A 20,194-nucleotide genomic window follows, 5' to 3' on the forward strand; every position below is an offset into this window, starting at 1 on the left:
CTGGTCCAAGAAGATGATTCATTAGTTCGGAATTCGTTTTCGTTTACGTGACGTAGACGTGGTTAGCTTTCCCGATGAAAATATAAATGAATATTTGGACATGCTGAATGGTTCATCATCTCGTGAGTTATTCGGTGAAAAACGCTCGAGCCAGTATTGGTGTGCAATATACGAATTGTATCCCAAAGTTGCGTAACAAGCTTTGAAGATTCCCATATCGTTTGCTTCTACATACCTATGCGAGAATGGATTTTCAACACATCTTCCGATTAGGACCAAAGGGAGAAACAGATTGAACGTTGAGGAATATTTGATATAAACTTTATCGAACACGCAACCTTTTTTTTTTTCCCAAGTTCGTTTATTTGGTAGGCTCAGGCGTGTATAACACTTTACGGAGCCATTGTTCTTTATGATATATACAATCAATATCATTTAATTTTTCAGTTAGTAAGAGAGGGGTAGAAGCCAGCGTACTCGTGGTGACTCGAGGTTAGTTTACAATGTTTAAGGATGGACGGGGCTATGGATTTGGGATCAGGGAATTTCAGCTTCTCATCCGGGTATTTGGCGTCAGGGACGATGTGGCGTGTCGTCGTGCTCGAGGAATGGTTCGACTGGGAGCATCTTCCGGATGGCAAGAGCTATGGTGCTCTACGGAACAGAAAGCAGAGACTAATCACAAAAAAAAAACTTTGAAGAAAGAAAAAAAAACAAACTATTAGATTTTGATATCAGAAGCACAAAGAAAACTATAAATGGCCTGCATATAGACCACATCACGATCTCCCAAAACATCTCGAACTTCCCTGAAGGGTTGTTTACCTCGGGCCACTAGGGTATCCAATAATTGCTCTCTGGAGGCGTCGTTTTCCGAGCAGGACCAAACTACGTGATCGATGTCATCATAACCGGCTCCGCACCTACATAAGTTGCTATCGACAAGGTTTATTCTGTACAGATGTGCGTTTAGTGAATAGTGATTAGACATAAGTCTCGACATCACGCGAATGAAGCCTCGACTTAAGTCCTCACCTCTGAACCACGCTCGCCCAGAAACTTTTGGAACTATAGAAAATAGCCACCGTCCAAGTTCGTTGTGTGTCCAATTTCTTTGCCAACTTTGAAGAGTACTCTGACGGACTAATGGGAAAACTCGTTGCTCGAGAATTGTCTATCATAAACCTCACCTTCCTGTGCGCCCACCTTTGCCAGCGAGTCTGCCTTCTCATTGCCGTAGATTGAGCAGTGAGATGGGACCCAAACAAAGGTAATCTTGAATGATCTTTCGACCAAAACACGCATCTGCTCTCTTATGTTTGTAAGAAAGTAAGATGCGTGCTTAACATGTTTCATCGACCAGAGTGCCTCGATTGAACTAAGACTATCCGAGAAGATGAAATAATGGTCTACTGGCTGATTTGAAATTGTCCCCAAAGCGAAGTTAATTGCTGCCAGCTCAGCAACATAAACCGAACACGGTTCCTGAAGTTTTCGGAAGGTGGTTGAAGTTACATTGAAAACACCGAAGCCAGTGGATCCGTTGATGCGAGAACCATCAGTGAAATATCTGTTATTGCAATTGACATGTTCATATTTTTCAGAAAAAAGTGAGGGAATAGATATTTGTCGAAGATGATCTGGTATTCCTTGAATAGCATGTTTCATGGACAGATCGTATACAATTGAGGAACTGTCTTTGGTGAAGTGAACTCGAGGGGGATTATAACACGGAAGACAAAGATCTGATGATATGTAGTTGAGATAAACTCTCAGGAATCTTGAACGACAAGTTAGTTCAAGCATATTATCGAAGTTATCTAGAACAAGTGTGTTACTTGTTCCACATTTGATGAGTATTCTAAGTGAGAGCTCCCAGTAACGGTGCTTCAAAGGAGTGACTCCAGCAAGCACCTCCAGGCTCATGTTATGCGTTGAATGCATGCAGCCAAGGGCAATACGCAAACAACGATACTGAATTCGTTCCAATTTGATCAGTGCGGTTCCGCATGTTGCGGGCCGTTTTCCAAAGTGTTGTCATTGAGGTTTCTCGTGATAGTCCCTCGACAAAACGTCGCCAGTAGCTACGTTTTTTAGCCTTGAGAAGATTTTTGAGCCTCAAATACTCTTCGAAAAGCTCAGACCTTCCGTATTTACGGAAAGCCTTGAAGGCATCAGATTTCTCAGAATACAACTTAGTACATTCATCATCCCATCCAGGAGTGGCTGGTCTTCTTATGACAGATGTACTTGGAACGCGTCGTTTCTGGGCTAGGAATCGATATTCATCCAGTGGTGGAAGAACATCAGTTGATTCAATACCAATATTTACCGCCGATGCATATTTTTGCCAGTCAATGTGCTTCGTGAGGTCGAAAGGAACATTAACTGGCTCAGATTGTTGATAGCTACTTTTAATTGTAGTAACTATCGGCATATGGTCACTACCGTGGGGATCTTGGATAACCTTCCACGTGCAATCTAATGATAGTGAATTTGAACATAAAGACAGATCAATACGGCTTTGTTGACCATTTGGTCCTATTCGAGTTACTTCACCAGTGTTCAAAATATTCAAATTGAAATCGTCACACAAATCATAGAAAATAGGCGCTCTATAATCGTCATACGTTTCGCCCCATCCAATACCATGTGCGTTCATATCTCCCAATATCAACACTGGGGATGATAAAGGGAGACTGCGCTCAAAGATGTCGACGATTAAGAGAGGCATTTGGAGGAATGTACACTGAAGCTATGCAAAGATCTTTATTCTTCACATTTACTTGGCATGCGACGATTTCTAAGCCATTAACAGTCGGAATGGGAATTCTGTAGAAGGAGTAGCATTTTTTGATCCCCAAAAGAACGCCACCATAATGATCATTCCGATCTTGGCGAATAATATTAAAATCGTGGAAGTTGATTTCGTCTTCGGAAGAAAGCCATGTTTCACAGAGTGCAAATATGCAAATATGCGAATCAAAAACTTGAACACGTCTAATTTATTTTTAAGACTATGACAGTTCCACTGCAGCACAGTGATTGTATCTTGTGTAATAGCCGTATTATCCATCGAAAGATACAATTCCTGCAAGAAGGGGCCATGAAACAGTCAATTGCTTCAGATAACTTTCCACTGTTGGTATAAAGAGGTCAATGATTGGCCTCAATGAATTCGGAATATTGAATAAATTCAAAAAACGGTCCACAAGGTCCTTAAAGGAGATCAATCCTCGCTTGGACGGAGTACTTTTTTGGGAAGAACGAATTGCAGTTTTTCTTTCATTGATTCTCCTAGCCGGATGTTTCTTGGAAACATCGGTTTTGGGCAATGGCGGGAATGTCTTGCTGCAAGATGGATCCAAAGGAGCAGTGAAGACAGGTTGCTTCGGGATTTTAAATAATCCCCCATTGCCTTCAAATTTGGGCAAGCTTTTATGGATGACTTTTGATTTCTTACGGCGCGATCCCGGGGAAGACGGTTGCTTCCTCTTTTCGGGCACGTGTACCTCCGTAGAATCATCCATATCAGCTGCGTCAGAGTCCAATTCGTCAATGCATATGGAATCATAATAATCACTTACTTGAACGGTAGCTGAAATAGCAGCCTTTGCAGTGGTATCGGCGGATGTGTCTTGCGCTTTAACCATTTCCGCATAAGTCTGCTTGGAGCGCTGTACCAACGAGCGCTTCACTTTTTGGGTGCGCTTTCTGTACACCGGGCAATCTTGCAAACCATGGGCAGGAGCCATACCGCAATAAGCACATTTTGTGGCTTGTTGCTGGCAGGATTCCTCCGATGTCTTTCGAAACATTTACCACAACGTGGTTTGTTGTCTAAAACTCGGCAGTGTGACCAAGTTGTTTGCAATTGGTACAATTAAATACCCTTGGTACAAAAAGACGCACCGGAAACAACATATTCTCTAAATCGACATATTTTGGGAGTCACCCGAAGCGAGCCTGACTTAGAATATACTTTTTTGCCATCTACCATGGTTGCTGAATGCAATTCCTTGCAATCAGAATATCCACGGTAGACTCCATTGCGTTCTTTAAGCGGCCTTTTCCGCAAGTACATCCTTGCAAGTCAAGCTCGCTGCGTTGATCACACCTACGATTTCGACCTCCCGCGAGGAGACATAAACTAAATATTCTACATTGTAGGCCTTGTCTTTAGCAATTTCGTTCGCCACCTGATATGTAGGTGCGGTGATTCGTAGCTTGTTCCTGTTGATCTGATTAAAATCAAGCTTCGTAAAAAGACGCGTCAAATCTCGCTTAATGCCGAGAAAGTCTAGACTTTTCACTTTCTGCCGAAAGTAAACAACCCACGGCCCAGGCGAAGCCGCATGGTACAATCGTGTGCGGACATCTTTTGGAGGACTATCGACCCCCACAGTCTCTGCCTCCATTCTCACCTCGCAAGGTGGAAGGACAATTAATTCTTATGCTAACTTAGAACTAATAGCAAATTAGAAAAAAAAGTAAAAAAAACTAAATTAATTTATTATAATTAATCCCACTCTGTATCAGAGATATGGGAGAACAATAAAACAATGCCTTCCACTTATCTGCGCTGCTGCTGTAGGTAGCAGCAGAAACAATAGCCTGCTTCACTGGCGTCGCCAGAAGCAGCTACTTCGCTCGCCGACAGTGATCGCCTTGGATCCGTAGGTAGGCACCACACAATAAACTCGCACTACCGAACAAAACCCGCGATGAGACACAGCACACACGTCTGGCTCGTTCGAACTATCGGCACGGAATGAACACGCAACCTTGTAAGCTGGTATAATAAATACAAGTACAAAAAATCACGATACGATATCTCACGACGCTTAAGCGGGGCGAAGATGAATGCAACGATGCCTGTGAAAGACGCGAATGATCAGTTATTGACCGACCCAACTGACCAGCTGAAACGCTGGTTCGAGCACTTCGAACAACTTTTTCAAGTGCCAGCCAGGCCATCACCACCTCGGCATGATCTGCCTAGGATCCGACGTATAACACGCGTCAATACCGAAGCTCCATCACTGCTAGAGATTCAAACAGCCATCCAAAGCATGAAATCGAATAAAGCCCCAGGGGTCGACCGCATATCAGCCGAGATGCTCAAAGCTGACCCCATGACATCTGCTCAACTACTGCATCGTTTATTTCATAATATCTGGGACACCGCAACTTTCCCGGTCGACTGGATGCAAGGTATCTTAGTAAAGGTGCCCAAAAGGGTGACCTGACTGTATGCGATAACTGGCGAGGCATTATGTTGCTGTGTACCGTTCTCAAAGTTCTGTGCAAAATTATCCTAGCCCGGATTCAGGAGAAGATCGATGCGACTCTCCGGCGGCAGCAAGCCGGATTCCGTGCCGGAAGATCCTGTGTGGACCATATTGTCACGCTCCGCATCATTTTGGAGCAGGTCAACGAATTCCAAGAGTCCCTTTACTTGGTATTCATTGACTACGAAAAAGCTTTCGACCGTCTCAATCACGAGAATATGTGGGGCGCCCTGAGACGCAAGGGGTTCCTGAGAAAATCATCGGCCTCATCGAAGCACAGTACGAGGCCTTTTCGTGTAGAGTGCTGCACAATGGGGTCCTGTCCGACCCTATCCGGGTCGTAGCTGGTGTGAGGCAAGGATGTATTCTATCACCGTTACTGTTCCTCATCGTAATCGATGAGATTCTGGTAGATGCGATTGACCGTGAACCAAACCGCGGGCTGTTATGGCAGCCTATAACCATGGAGCACCTAAACGACTTCGAATTGGCGGATGACGTTGCACTACTCGCGCAACGGCGCTCTGATATGCAGAGTAAGCTCAACGACCTTGCTGATCGCTCCTCCTCAGCAGGTTTAGTCATCAACGTCAACAAAACCAAATCGTTGGATGTAAACACGGTGACTCCTTCCAGTTTCACAGTAGCCGGGCAACCAGTGGAGAATGTTGAAAGCTTCCAATATCTTGGTAGCCAAATGGCGTCAGACGGCGGTACCAAGATCGACATAGGCGCACGGATCAAGAAAGCAAGGGCTGCCTTTGCGAGTTTAAGAAATATCTGGAAAAACAGGCAGATAAGTGAACGCACCAAAATACGAATTTTCAACTCTAACGTGAAATCTGTGCTGTTATACGCTAGCGAAACATGGTGTGTATCAGTGGAGAACACTCAACGGCTGCAGGTGTTCATTAACAGATGCCTGCGGTATATAATTCGGGCCTGGTGGCCTCACAACTGGATCTCAAACAACGAGCTCCATCGTCGTTGTCACCAAAGGCCGATAACAACAGAAATTCGGGATCGGAAGTGGGGCTGGGTCGGCCACACTCTACGTAGGGGCGGAAACGAAATCTGTAAGCAAGCATTAGACTGGAACCCAGCGGGACATCGCAGCAGAGGCAGACCCAGAGGCTCATGGCGGAGAAGCCTCAATAAAGAAATAAAAGAAGTCGACCGAAATCTAACCTGGCAACAGGTTAAAGCGATAGCCGGGCATCGCTCAGGATGGAGATCTTTCAAGTCGGCCCTTTGCACCACCGGAGGTGTACAGGATCCATAAGTAAGTAAGTAACAAAAAATCACCCTGAAAGAATTACTGCTAGAAAGTTTTATTTTGAAATGAAAATAGATGTTGAAATAAAATTCCTAAAAAATTTATGTTTGTTCTAGATTTCAGATTAACATTTTAAGAAGGTCGTGGGCCACTGGAGTGATCGTCAAGGGGGTCGTGATATTGAAAAGGTTGGGAACCACTGATCTATGTAAATATACATCGAATAATTCTCTTTCACAGTTCAAAACAAGGTTCAAAATAATGCTAAATGTCGGCTGCGCCAAATAACCCACACTTTTGTTGCAAACCAAAATTTATTCCAAGTTACCATATGCTAAATGACATTATGCCAAAGACTCAGACCCTTTTTGATCAAATCACATTTTCGCTTACATGACTTTCGGTCATATAAGTTTCGGACGAAAGATCATCGAGTACGATTACGAAACAGTTTAAACATATCCAGCTGAAGATTTAAAGGTCTTATTTGTGAAAAGGTTCAGGAAGATCATTCTCTTTTAAAGTACCGATTTATTGGTGAGGGGGGCAAAGGTCAGCCTGAATGTCTCAAATACACTTTTTTAGTTGAACGGTCAAAATTTGGGTAGTTTTTTGGACACTCATAGAGCTAATGTATTGAAAGGACTATTGGCATGGTGCATGGCACGGGCACGGGTCTGATTAAATTCGTAACAACGCTAACCGTGTGCAAAAGGTTTGCTTTTTGTTCCCAAAATTCTCGCATGCCCATAAACAAACCACAGCACGGCTATGATGTATAGGAAAGGACATGGATCTCAGCAACTACTGATGAGTAGACACTATTAGGGCGCGGGTACACACACGGTACCACACACATGACACTAATTAATCCACCGCGTAATCCCGAACCATCCAACGCGATTGGTAGACGCGAAATCATCCCACAGTGGATCAGTACAGGTTGTTACTTGCCTGGAGATGGAACACTGAATAGTATAAAAGCAGGTGCGTGCCAGTACGAGCGCTACCAACAACGTCCACGGCCGCAGGTTCTTTACGATGGCATTAGGTGTTGTGATTGTGTTGTGTGGCTGCGTAAACTGAACACAGCTAATATGAGCCTCAACATTTGGCGTGGGAGTGCTCAGTTTCTCATCACGTCTCTGAATAATGCGTCGTAAACATCAATCCCAAGAAGATGATAACTAGGTCATTATTATGAATGCGATTCGGGGCAAAGTGGTTCGGATGGGTAATTTGAGTTTTACGAAAATTAGAAAATCATATGTGGATTGATAAGCATGGTTTTTCAATTTTAAAGATTACTAGTTGAAAAAAATCTTTTTCTATGTTTCGTATATAAAGGAATCTACAAGCAATAAATGATCCTCCGGAAGCTGAAAAACGTCTAGAGAAATGCTGAATTTTTCAAAGCTACTTTCAAGCTACTTTTTCATTGACCTTTTGTTATAGCATTTTAAGACCAGTTCCATAAATTGACTAAAAATTATCCCCGAGAGGCCACCAAGTGACTTTTCGAAAGATCTGAAACACTTGGAGAAGTGGTCATTTCTTTTGCTTTTCATGAAAAATCTACAAAATCAAAACTATCTTGGTCAAGGAAAGTCCATTAAGAATTGTACTTTCAGAATCAGTCACTTGTGAAAACCGCAGCTTTATGAGTTATGTATTTATTTAAGTTTATCGGACACTGAACCCAATCGGGATACGGCGTGTTCAGTAGAACAATATTGCCGTCATCAGGTGGGGGCGGGGGTTAGAATGGGTCACTGTTTCGAATACTTGAGTGCTTGTAGAACAGATTGAATGTATCTGAGGTCAAACAGAATAGAATATAAGAGACTATTTTGAACGATTTTGCTCTACGACCTCCAGACTGCCGGTGAGAGCAATGACCCATTCTCACCCCCCATACCCCGAAGGCCGTATCACAAAAATGAGCATCGCTAAAATTTCAACTACATGAAAATGTAGCTTTTTTTATCTTTCATTTCCCGGGTATAAAAAAAAAATCTTCCGAGGAGTCCCGAAAACTTTTTCATCTTTTCTAAATGGAACCTACATTCTAATCCAAACACAAGCCGTTATTCACGAGTTGAGTCTTCCATTTATTTTTCATCATTCTTCATGAATCTAATGCAATCAATAAATATTAGTTAGGTTATTTTATTTTAAACCCTAATTTTAATGGCTCGATTGCGGAGAAGCATGACGAAGCCGAAATAATTGAATTCAATATTTGGCTAGCAAACATTACCGCTTCGCAAGGGTTAAACTACATAACATATTGTAACTCGAGCAGCAAAAGTTGTACTCTTATAACAAATTATTTGTGTTATACAGAACATCGAAATGTCAAAAGCTAGTACATATAACCGTTTTTTAGTTTTAGTAATTTTATGGTGATTTGTCATTGTTTAGCTGCCCTTTTTATCAATTTTGCTCATATTTACATTATTATTAAAACCATTAAGAATATCTCTAAATGTATGGGTTTTTATGACAAGCTAAGACGGGGTTTACGTCTACTTTTCCAACGTTTCGGTGTGTATTACACGTTCTTCGGGGATTAAGAGACTGCGTTTAATTGTATATCGAACATCGGGTAGAATTTTCAGACCAGTTCAGACCGTGCAGCATTTTTTCGGTTTTTATTTTCGATTTTTAAAATAGTTAGAGGCTGCAAAAATATGGGCTCTTTGGGAAAATTGACCTTAAATAAGTCAAAGAATCGACTGAGACAATAAAACGATATACCATTTTTGACGGGAAAGGTCAATTGAGGGTTAGAGTTGTAGTTGAACATTTGAATTAACTACGATTTGAAAGTTGTACGAAGTTTCGAACCATTTTTATATATTTCCTAAAAAAATACATTTCCATCTCTTCTTCTTCTTATTATTAACATTGCATCCCCACACTGGGACAGAACCGCCTCGCAGCTTAGTGTTCATTAAGCACTTCCACAGTTATTAACTGCGAGGTTTCTAAGCCAGGCTATTTTCTCCCGGACCCGTCATGGGAGACTCGGTGGCCGATTCGGTCGCTGGAAAAGTGCCTAAGTGCACTGCTCTTGGAGGCGCGGGTAACCCCTCCAAGCAGTTTTTGCAGAGCAACGTGTTCCCGAAAAAGAGGAAGAAGCAGCAATCACAGCTGCCGCAGGTGCAACCGGAGCGGAAGGAGAAGTGCTCGCCCGTGTTTGTCAAGGGCGATCCACCGGATTTGCGCCCGAAAATTCGCCAGCTGATCGCTAAGGGCTGAAATGCACGGCTCCACCACGTGGAAGGATCTGAAGCTAGTCGGTGTTATAAATTACACCGTCGTTGACTGGGAGCGATATCGGCCAGTGCACCGCGACGTCACGGAGTGCACCAACTGCTTCAATTTCGGGCACGGCACCAGGAACTGCCGCAACAAATGTGGCGAGCTCCATCCGACCGATGAGTGCGACAAGATGGAGGTTGCTGATCCCAAATTCGCCAACTGTGACGACAAGCATCGGGCTACAACCAAGGACTGTCCAAAGCGGGCGGCGTTTTTGGAAATCAGGAAGAAGGCCTCCACCAGCTCCCTGCCTAAAAATAACCGAGTTCCTGCTCTCAACGAGGTGAACTTTCTGGCCATCCCGGCTCCCCGGCGAGCGATTCCAATTCTTCCACCTTTGCAGCCAAACAAACGGCTGGCGGCTGCTGCAGCATCAGTTCAAGCTCCAACACCATCCACCAGCGATTGGCCCCCGCTTCCTCCCCCCGGATTCCGTCGTCAGAATAATGAGCCCCTTCCGGCCGAGGGCGACCCACCGCTCTACACATTGGAGCAGCTAGTTCCGATTTTCACCCAACTGGCAACGCGACTACGCGGTTGCAGAACTCGCTTCGACCTGATCTTCACCCTGGGTATGTTCGTCATTGAAAATGGCTGCTAGGGTGGGTCTGGTCAATTGGAACGCTTGCTCACTAAAGAGCAAAATCATCGAGCTCAGCGATTTCCTTCAGGAGAAGGAGATTGACGCGGCTTTCATCACCGAAACCCACCGGAAGCCCGAGGTAAGTGCAACAATTCCGGGTTTTAGGCTGGTGAGCAGGGTTGGGAAAAATCAAATTTTCAAAAAATCGAGGATGATCAAACTCACCCGCGATCTTACTTTTAAATTATCAGATGATAAAAACTCGCCAGTGATTAAGAATCGTTTGAAAATCGAATCTTGATTTGAAGCAGTTACCGTTACATTTTGAATACTTTTTCCTTACTACCATGAAACCATAAAGTCAAATAGAAGATATAACGGGACTGTTGACAATTAGCTGATCCTAGTAAAGATTTATGTTTGAATGAAAATTCTCTGCTTATTATCGTTTGAGTAGGGGAGGAGGTTCGGTTGTGGGCACCCTTTTGTGTTTGGTCCATAACTTTGGCCCTGGTTGATCTTATGTCGACATTTGCATAGCAATCGAAAGCTAAACTTATAACCTTACTACTAGCAAAGAAATTAATATGATTTCATCGATTTAGAAAAAGTATTGACAATTTAGAAAATTTGACATTTTAGTACATTTTCATTTCGTGGTTCGGTTGTGGGCACCCTTGAAAACTTAGCTAAAAATAAAGAAGCATGAATAAAAACCACCCAGATTTAAAGACAAGGAATAGTTTATTCATTCTAAAAGCCAGGAGACGCTAAAAAACTCAAATCAATTCACCTAGCAGTGATGATGCCTCCCTCGGTGCATTAAGGAGGATGTTGAAAAAATCACATAAGAAAGGTCTAAAATAGCACTTTAGGTAAATGGGTTTTAATTTTTCATTGATTTACGTTTTATTGGTATGCATCACAGTCAAAAAAATCCTGATTAATCACCCTAGCGGCAATAGTGCCTTTCTCGTTTATTTCAAAAAATAATATTTTGGCCATAAATTTTGATCCCATAGTCAGATTTGACCAATTTTCAATAGGAAACAATGGGAAAGCATTCCCCGTCGAATGCAACTTGTTGCAAGCAAATTGGTCAACGCTTTGTTCCAAAAAGTGTGTGCATAATGACTAGACATGCCCAAAGAACAAAAATATTAAATAAACTCATTATTTCGAACAATTATGTCAAACTAATTATAAAAACTGCCTTAAAACGTTATTAAAAATAAGTTAAGGGACAAGTAAAACGATATTGAATGATTTATCAATAAATGAGGGTGCCCATAACCGAACCAATAAAGGTGCCCACAACCGAATTTTGCAGCCTTTTTGGAACGAGAAGAAAAAAAAATTCGCGCTAAAATGTTGATGCCAATCGTCATTGAACCTCAAATAGAGTAAATTTACTTTATCGATACGCATTTGAAATCACTTTTCAATTGAATCACTTTAATATATGACCCTTTGAAAAAGGCCAAAAAAAACTTTCGTGTTGTTTTTCTTGTACGAAAAATTTATTTGTTTCTAGTTCAAAGTATAGATGCCCATCCGGTTTGATATTGAGCACAAAACATCATGCTATTATAGCAAACAAATGACGGTTGTCAGAATGACAGCATCTCTTATCTGTCAAAAGATACATAGGGGTGCCCATAACCGAACGGTGCCCACAACCGAACCTCCTCCCCTACACTATTTGAGAAGTTGTCGCCGGCGACAACTCGCCTACTGTTTTCACGTTAAAAGTTTTCACGTGAAAATTGCAATCTTTATCGTCTGATTATGATTCAGCACAACACTGCTGGTGAGGTTCGATCGAACAAGCTCCAGAGGGGGAGGAGTGGCAATCGCCTTGCGAAGCGACATCGCCTGCCGCCTGCTGCGGAGTGGATGTCACCATTTTCGTCGGAGTCGTCACTCTCATCGTGGCTTACTGTCCCACACAAGCCAAAGTCGAGGATGGCACGTCGGCCGAGGGATATAGTCAAGCTCACTCGGCGACAGGGGCAGTTCATCATCGCCGGAGACCTGAACGCAAAGCACCAATCGTGGGGAAACACCGTCTCCAATCGGAACGGAGTCGTCTAGTCCAATGACGAACTAGAGGGCCACTACACCATCCTAAGCCCTGGCAGCCCTACCTGGTTGACACGGTCCGGGGCCCATGCTACGCTCGACATCTCCATCACGAACAAGCACAATCACGTCTTCCAGCCGGTCGTCTTCCAAGAACTTAGCTCGGACCACTATCCGGTGGTGGCTGAAGTTGGAACCTCAGTAAATCGGCACGAGCTAACAAGGCAAAACTCTCATCGAGTGAACTGGCAGCGGTTCCAGCAGTGCGTCGACAACACCGTCGATTACGAGGTGCGTCCGGAGACGCCGGAAAGTATCGACCGCCAGCTGTGCGCTATCGAGGAGGCGATCTCGGTGGCCCGTGAGCAACATGCACCGACGGCTCGGCAGGTAAGCAACCCCTTAAACATCGATACACTCACCAAATATTTGATACGATTGCGGAATGTCACTCGCAGGCAGTTTCAGCGTACTGGACTGCCTGAGCTTAAGGCACGCTGCAATCGAATCACTAAAATTATCAAGGCCAGAATGGTGGACCTAAAAAATAACGACTTCTAGAATAAAATCCGCACTCTCCCAGGTTATGCTAAGCCGTTCTGGAAAATGACCAAAATTCTAAAATCCAAGCCTCGGCCCATTCCACCTTTCATCCCACTAGACAATAATGGCTCTAATGCAACGTACACACCAGTCAAGCAGTTTGACGAACATTGACTCCGCCCCCAAGATAACGCTTCGGTTGCTGCTTTGTTTGAACGTGTGTGAAGTTGTTCGAACAACCATTTGACAGTTGGCGGCTCGGTTGGAAAAAATTAAAACGGTTTGATTTTGGTTTGAGTTGTCGGGGGTGGAGTCAAGGTTTGCCGAACATGTTTGAGCATTTGTAGTGAAGTTGCACAAACCCTCATATATTTTTTGATGGTTGGTGCTCAAGTTGGCGCTTCGGTCGTTCGTGTGTGATATTGTTGGTCGAATAAATTGGTTGTTCGTGCCGGTGTTGGTAAAACTTGATGGATGTTTGAATAAACGAGAGGTGGAGTCAATGTTGGTCAAACTGCCTGACCGTGTGTACGTTCCATAAGGATCGCTTGATAACTCCTGCAGAGAAGGTCGCTGAAATAGGTCGTCACTTCGTCAGCTCACACAATCTTGGGCAGAACATCGTCAGTCAGCCGTCAACGAGCATGCTAACAACATCCATTTGATTCCCAACGACTTCTCATAGGAGTTGGAGATCTCATCTGGCGAATTGACGGCCTATATCAAATCATCGAAGAACATGAAGGCTCCAGGCTTCGACAGCATCCTGAATCTCGAGCTCAAACACATGAGTGCTCCGTTCTTTGAGCACCTCTCGCTGATCTTTAATCAGTGTCTTCGGCTCAGCTACTTCACATCGTCCTGGAAGTCAGCGAAAGTCATCCCCATCCGTAAGCCTGGGAAGGATCCTTCCTCCCCCAGAAGTTATCGTCCCATCAGCCTTCTCTCAGTGTTATCCAAGCTATTCGAAAAAGCTATTCATCACCGGTTACTTGAGTCTGCTGAAAATCTCAACATCTTGCTCGAGCCACAGTTTGGTTTCCGACACGGTCGATCAACCGTTCACCAACTGACCCGAGTTACCAACGTCCTCAGACGGAACAAGTTTGTCTCAAAAACCTCCGCCATGGCCTTACTTGATGTTGAGAAGGCGTTTTATAATGTATGGCATGATGGCCTGGTGTACAAACTACAACGCTACAATCTTCCCAGCTACCTGGTGAAAATCATCAATAATTATCTGTCGGCAAGAACATTCCGGGTCTTAATCAGCGGAGCGAGTTCCAATGCGCACAACATCGTCACAGGCGTCCCCAGGGCTGTATCCTCGGGCCCCTGCTTTTCAATCTGTTCTAAATTAATCAATGCCTCTTTAAGGCTATTCTGATACATTAGATAAACTTTATAAATTATACTTAAATTCTAATTGAACCGAATCAAAGATGAAGGGCCAAGTGGCCAAACACTTGAAATGTTTAAAAATAATGTAACCAACAAAAATCAAAAATAAAAGTAAATTGTCCAAAAAATGCTAATAGAGCTAATGGCAACATAGATTCTCGAACTTTTCTAAAATTTGAATCGCTCTAAATTGCGTAAACTCTGAGTATAAAGTTTTCTTTAGCGGCAACTAACAACCATTTTACCAAAAGGAGGACATTTTTGGCTGAAAGGAGGACGGGAGAATATTGTATGGAATAGGAGGACATGTCATTCCACCTTATCAGCTTGATTATGGCTATGTTGAAGGTTATACTAAGCTTAGACAATGCATCATCAACTTGCATTTTTTTTAATATGACAGCAACTTAAAACCTTCGCAATGAACTTTGTTGAGACTTTTTCGTTTTTATTGAATTTGGTAGCTGATCGGAGCCAAATTTTGAGGTTAAATCAAATGATGATGATTTTTTAAAAGAGAATTTTGCAGTCCAAGCCAGTCCAATATAATTTCGGATCGATTAAAGGTAACGATCTACAAATAGAGGCTTATTTGTTCTTATCATAAATAACGGTGAGCGTAGTCAAAATCAAACAGTCAGTATGCAAAGTGTATTTAAGATTCAGTGTTCTCAACAGACACAGAAAGACCTAAACTAAAATTAAAAATATGATTTAAGAACGTATTTCGAACCACTGCCACTGCCCGCACAAAATCAGGAGAGCAACAGCACGTTGCAATGCATTATTTATGCATACTATACCCCAAGTATCGTCCCCCGTCCGTCCATCCAGTAATTGCCTACCCACTGCGGGTACGGCGGGAATCACGGGGGTGTTTCCGCTATCCATTATTAATATCCGGATCCGGATCGGACCGGCCCGTTGCTCTGGCAGAGAGAACGCTGACGACGGTCACCAGACCAACCAACGAACCAACGCCATCAGGCCAGTTCATTTTCCATTTACAAACGATATTGATTTTCATAACGCAATTAGCCGCTCGGGCGATGGTAATTGATTAATACGATTTATGGGCGCTGGATCTGTTTGCTATGCAAATAAGGTTTATCGATAAAAATCTTGATCAAGTGTTTTCTGGTGCGCAATATTTGCATAAATTAATTTTTACATTAAACGATTCTCGGAACCAGGGTCCATTTATGGTGAGTTAATATTACTTATTCGATCAGCCAAAGTGATGCTATAATTAACCACGAGAAGCATGAATGTGAAATCCCATTAAATTTTCCATTCGACTTTCGGTGGAACCATTTCTTCCATTGCACTCAATTTTAACGTGGATGAGTCCCAGAAATGATTTCCGTTTGATGTGACGAAAAGAATAAACCAAGTGTACTTACTGCACGACATCTCGTCTGATCCGTCCGGGCAGTCCCGGTTCTGGTCGCACATCCAGGCCAGCGGAATGCACGTACCCGTTCCACTGCGGCACGTGAACTCCTCCGAGGAGCAAACTTTGCTCTCTGGTGTGGCGAAATTTATGATTAGCATTTTTTGGATGAATTTTACGTTTTGGTCCCGCGATGATTTGGTTGTTGTTTTCGTTCATAGCATGCAAGGAGAAAATAAATTGAGATATTGGCATGAGTTATGATGTTCCCGATGGACAATTTTGATGTGAATGGCAAACATTAGTAACAGAAATATGTCATGCATTGAAGTAAGCAACATTTGCAACGGTTAACTCTCAATTGATGCTAGTGGAAGGTTTTATTGTTTAAATATTTATTAATTGTTAAGAAAAGTGATGAAGAAAGCGCCTGCATTAGTAGGGAGGTGAAATGTTATAAGTTGTACCTGGTTAGTTAAATACATGCAGCTCTACTAAATATTCAAACAACGAAAAATAGACAAAATGTTATGTGCATTTGAATATTACGTACTAGATGCAATGATAAAAAATTTCATGCAAAAGCATAGAATTAACATGCGAAATACAAAACACTTTAAGCTACAAGTGTGGGCAATACTTTTCTATAAAGGATGCCCTAGTGATTGAAATTCCAGCAAGCAAATGCAATTTTGTTGCATTCATTCAATAACCGCGCCTCGTCTCAACTTGTTCGCAAACTGACTGCCTCGATCTAACACGCTGCACATTTGCCCACGGTGTGTGGGTGGGTCGACACAGAAGGCCATGCGAGCAGGACAGCAAAAAATGCCACCTAATCTAGAAGTTACGTATTGCTGTCCAACAAAAAATGTTATGAAGTGAACCATTGCATCTCAAATCAAACGTATTATCCTTTATTTTGGGTAAACGCCAACTGAGACATTTGTGTTTACCAGGCCAGAAAAAGGAGTTGGAAGGGCAAAAGTCGAGATGAGGGGAGACGATTTATACAAAATATATCGATTAGCAATCGCTAAATCTTTTTTCAATCGGCAATATTCCAATTTTTGGCAATTTTCTTGATGACATTGTCAATATGGGTACTAAATTTTAGCTTGTCATCAATAATCACGCCAAGATATTTAATTTCCCGCACGCGATCAATCGTATCATCATCCATTACAACAGAGACGTCTGCATTTAATCGATTCCGTGAAATTACCATGAACTTGGTTTTATCAATATTTAATTTCAACTTGTATTTCAACCATCTTACTTAGAGAACGTAAATCTTCATTCAAGTAAGGATTTAAGCGTCATCTAAATTTCCTTAGCTGCAATGAATATAACGGTATCATCAGCAAAACAGATTTATGTCACAAAATCGTAAAACTCGCCGCATGTCATTGATGTAATATACAACAAAATACCCTAACATACTTCCCTGTGTAAGGTCGCCAGGAGCAGTTCTCTCCACGGACTCTTGGAAACAAAATCATTAAAGGCAGTCCGTTGAGTTCTGTCAGTCAAATAGCTTAAATCATTTGCATGCAGAACCTGAAATTCCAAAGCGCTTGATTGTTTTCAACAACAAGGGCTGAGAAATTATCTCTCAAAAGCGCGTTTCAGATCCAAAACACAGCAACAATCGTATCTTTACGCTCCATTTGTTCTTCCATTTTGCCAATACCAAATTAAATGCGGTTTCGGTAAGAATGGACCCTCTTCTCGATATCCCGATTGTTCCGGTATCAGCAAGCTATTGGTATTCAAACAAGTTAATATTGGCCTTTAACAACTAGTTCTAAAATTCTTCTAATGTGTGCAATAGTTGATGGGATTATGAAACTCTTCGGCTTTAATCGTTCCAGCAACTTTTTGTATATAGGAATCATAAGATTCCTTCCAAAATCCTGTGGCACGCCTGGTTTGCAATGATTCATTAAGGTCCAGTGTTAAAATTACGACTCTGCAAAGCAATCTATTTGCCCATCAACCAATGCGATAGATTGGTTAATTGATGAAAACATCAGCGAAAATATTTATTAAAACTATCTGCAATTACGTCTTCTGATTGCTCTAATGTGCCATTGGGGGTTATGGAACAGCGGTTTACAAGAACTAGTTTCATTAAAGATTTTAAAATTTTCCATAACTCTTTGCTGTTATTGTTGATGATCAATTTTCTCTCTGAAATGTATTCAAATGTGCTTTTCAAAGTTTGCGAATATTTGTTACACAATTGATACCTATTCCAAAGGATTATCACTATATTTATTAAACTTTTTGTACAATCGATTCTTTTACGCCTCAGACGCAATAGATTTAAATCTGTACCCAGCTGTTCGAGTTATTTAAGATACAATTGTGTTTAATTAATGATTGGCACAGGGCTTTAAAACATCAGTAAGAACATAGCTGATTTCTGGATCTTAAGAACCTGGCATTTGAATGAAAATCCACGCTTCTTTTTCTGACAAGGCCCAAACATTTTGTTTTCGGAATATTTCCTCCAGCACTTTAATTTTATTGACATACTATAATTACTCACTATTGTTCATCAACGTTAATCACTAGTGTTTCTGCAAGTGATCGGTTATTTTCAATTCACAATTTTTTCTATACTAATAGAATCAAAGTAGAATAAACATGGTCAATTAATGTGTCTACTGTGCCGGAAATACACATGTTCAACAACCTTTTGCTTGTAAATTGAAAAAATCTGCTAATCGTTTCAAATGATTCGAATCATGGATGTCACACCCTGATATTAAAATCACCAGCGAGTATGATTTAATTTTACTAGGGTCAATGAACATCTCCAACCAGTTCTCTTAAAATTTCACACAAACGCTGGTAGCTTGAATGTGGGAGAATGGTATAAAACAGCATAATTCACTTAGTCTTCATGCCACTGAATAATCTAATGCCCAAGAACCAGTCCGTCACAGACTTCGTTTAATTGAAGCTGAATTACAACTGATCTTTGACATAAGTAGCACACCGCCAGTGTGTCCTCGAATTGATAGTCAAGTTAAGCAGCCTACATGGTATCCCGGAATACTATACTGATCAAAAGCTTCCATGTCAACAATGATGCGTTTTCCAGATAAGAATACTAGAATCGGATGCGTTTATCTTCCACAATCTGCAGTAAAGCAACGCAGTTTGTGGATAACCCAGCAATATTCAAGCAAACCATCGAATTCGTCTACGTATTGCTACTGGAATCTGTTGCTATTCATTGAAACGTAGGCTGCTCTTTTTCGATCAAATAACCGTTTGAAAACTTTACAATCAGTACTAAATGCACCATGGTTAACGTCCAAGTTAGTATGTTCTTTATTTATTTTTACACAATTAATACATTTCAATACAGTTGACGCAATCGGACGTTCTGTGACTTTGCTGCACTTGAGCACGTGTGCCATTTTGCAATCCGGCTCATGTGCCCAAATTCTCCACATTGAAAACATCTCAAGACATAATTTCCGGAACTACAAGGCACCGATCAAACCTTATATTTACCACTGTTTCGCGGTCAACAAACAACTGTGAGTCTCTTTATCGACTTCAATTATCATTACGTTTACTTGTTGTACTTGAAACGTGGATTTTCACATCCCAACGACCTTGACATTATAGCGATGTCTTCATTCCATCTTTCAAGATCTGAATGAAGTCATCCGAAGAAAATATTACCTAACAAACAATTACTTTCAATCTAGGCACTGATGATGGAAACAACAGCATTATAGCTTTCTCCCAACTTGCTTTGAAACATTTTCACAACTTCAATATTGTACTCTGCACACCTGCAATTAGAGCCGTCTTTCCGTTCCTAAAGTTACTGATTTCTGTGTGTTTTAGGATCCAGTTTAGAATTCAAAAAGCTGTGAGAAACATCGCTATCCTGATTGGACCCTTTCTGGCTTAATCACTATGCGATAGGCGAGTTACGAGCAACCTTTACTTCATTATTGGTTGTACTTTCTTTTCGATTTTACTATTTTGTTTCTATTCCCAGTGTTTTTCTTCAAAACCTCCGCGAAACTAATTTTTTCTTCAATTAATCATCAGATGCCCTCGTCGGCATATTCCTGAACTTACGCTTCTTGCCTCTGGATTTTTTTGTCGACCTGAAGTCGAGTTTGATGAACCTTGCATAACATTAATTGCAGCTAATTTATTGTTCGTATTAAATTGAAAAATGAACCTCTTTATTTTCCAACTCACTTCCAATTAAATCCTGAAATCCACCAATTGCACCATCGAGGCGTTTTGTACCCTTTTCC

The 20,194-nt window shown here is 41.8% G+C and overlaps 1 protein-coding gene across 8 annotated transcripts in view; it reads right to left on the minus strand.

The window, feature by feature from the left end:
- LOC134227195 (low-density lipoprotein receptor-like) overlaps positions 1-20,194 on the minus strand; it is a 1,220,229-nt gene that overhangs the window by 294,565 nt on the left and 905,470 nt on the right. For all 8 annotated transcript variants that reach the window (XM_062708524.1, XM_062708522.1, XM_062708523.1 and 5 more), the window contains one exon: positions 15,907-16,029. In XM_062708524.1, coding sequence (XP_062564508.1) covers positions 15,907-16,029 — 123 coding nt within the window. The remainder of the gene's footprint in view (positions 1-15,906; positions 16,030-20,194) is intronic.

This window comes from Armigeres subalbatus, chromosome 3, assembly GCF_024139115.2.
Source record: "Armigeres subalbatus isolate Guangzhou_Male chromosome 3, GZ_Asu_2, whole genome shotgun sequence".
NCBI classification, from domain to species: domain Eukaryota; kingdom Metazoa; phylum Arthropoda; class Insecta; order Diptera; family Culicidae; genus Armigeres; species Armigeres subalbatus.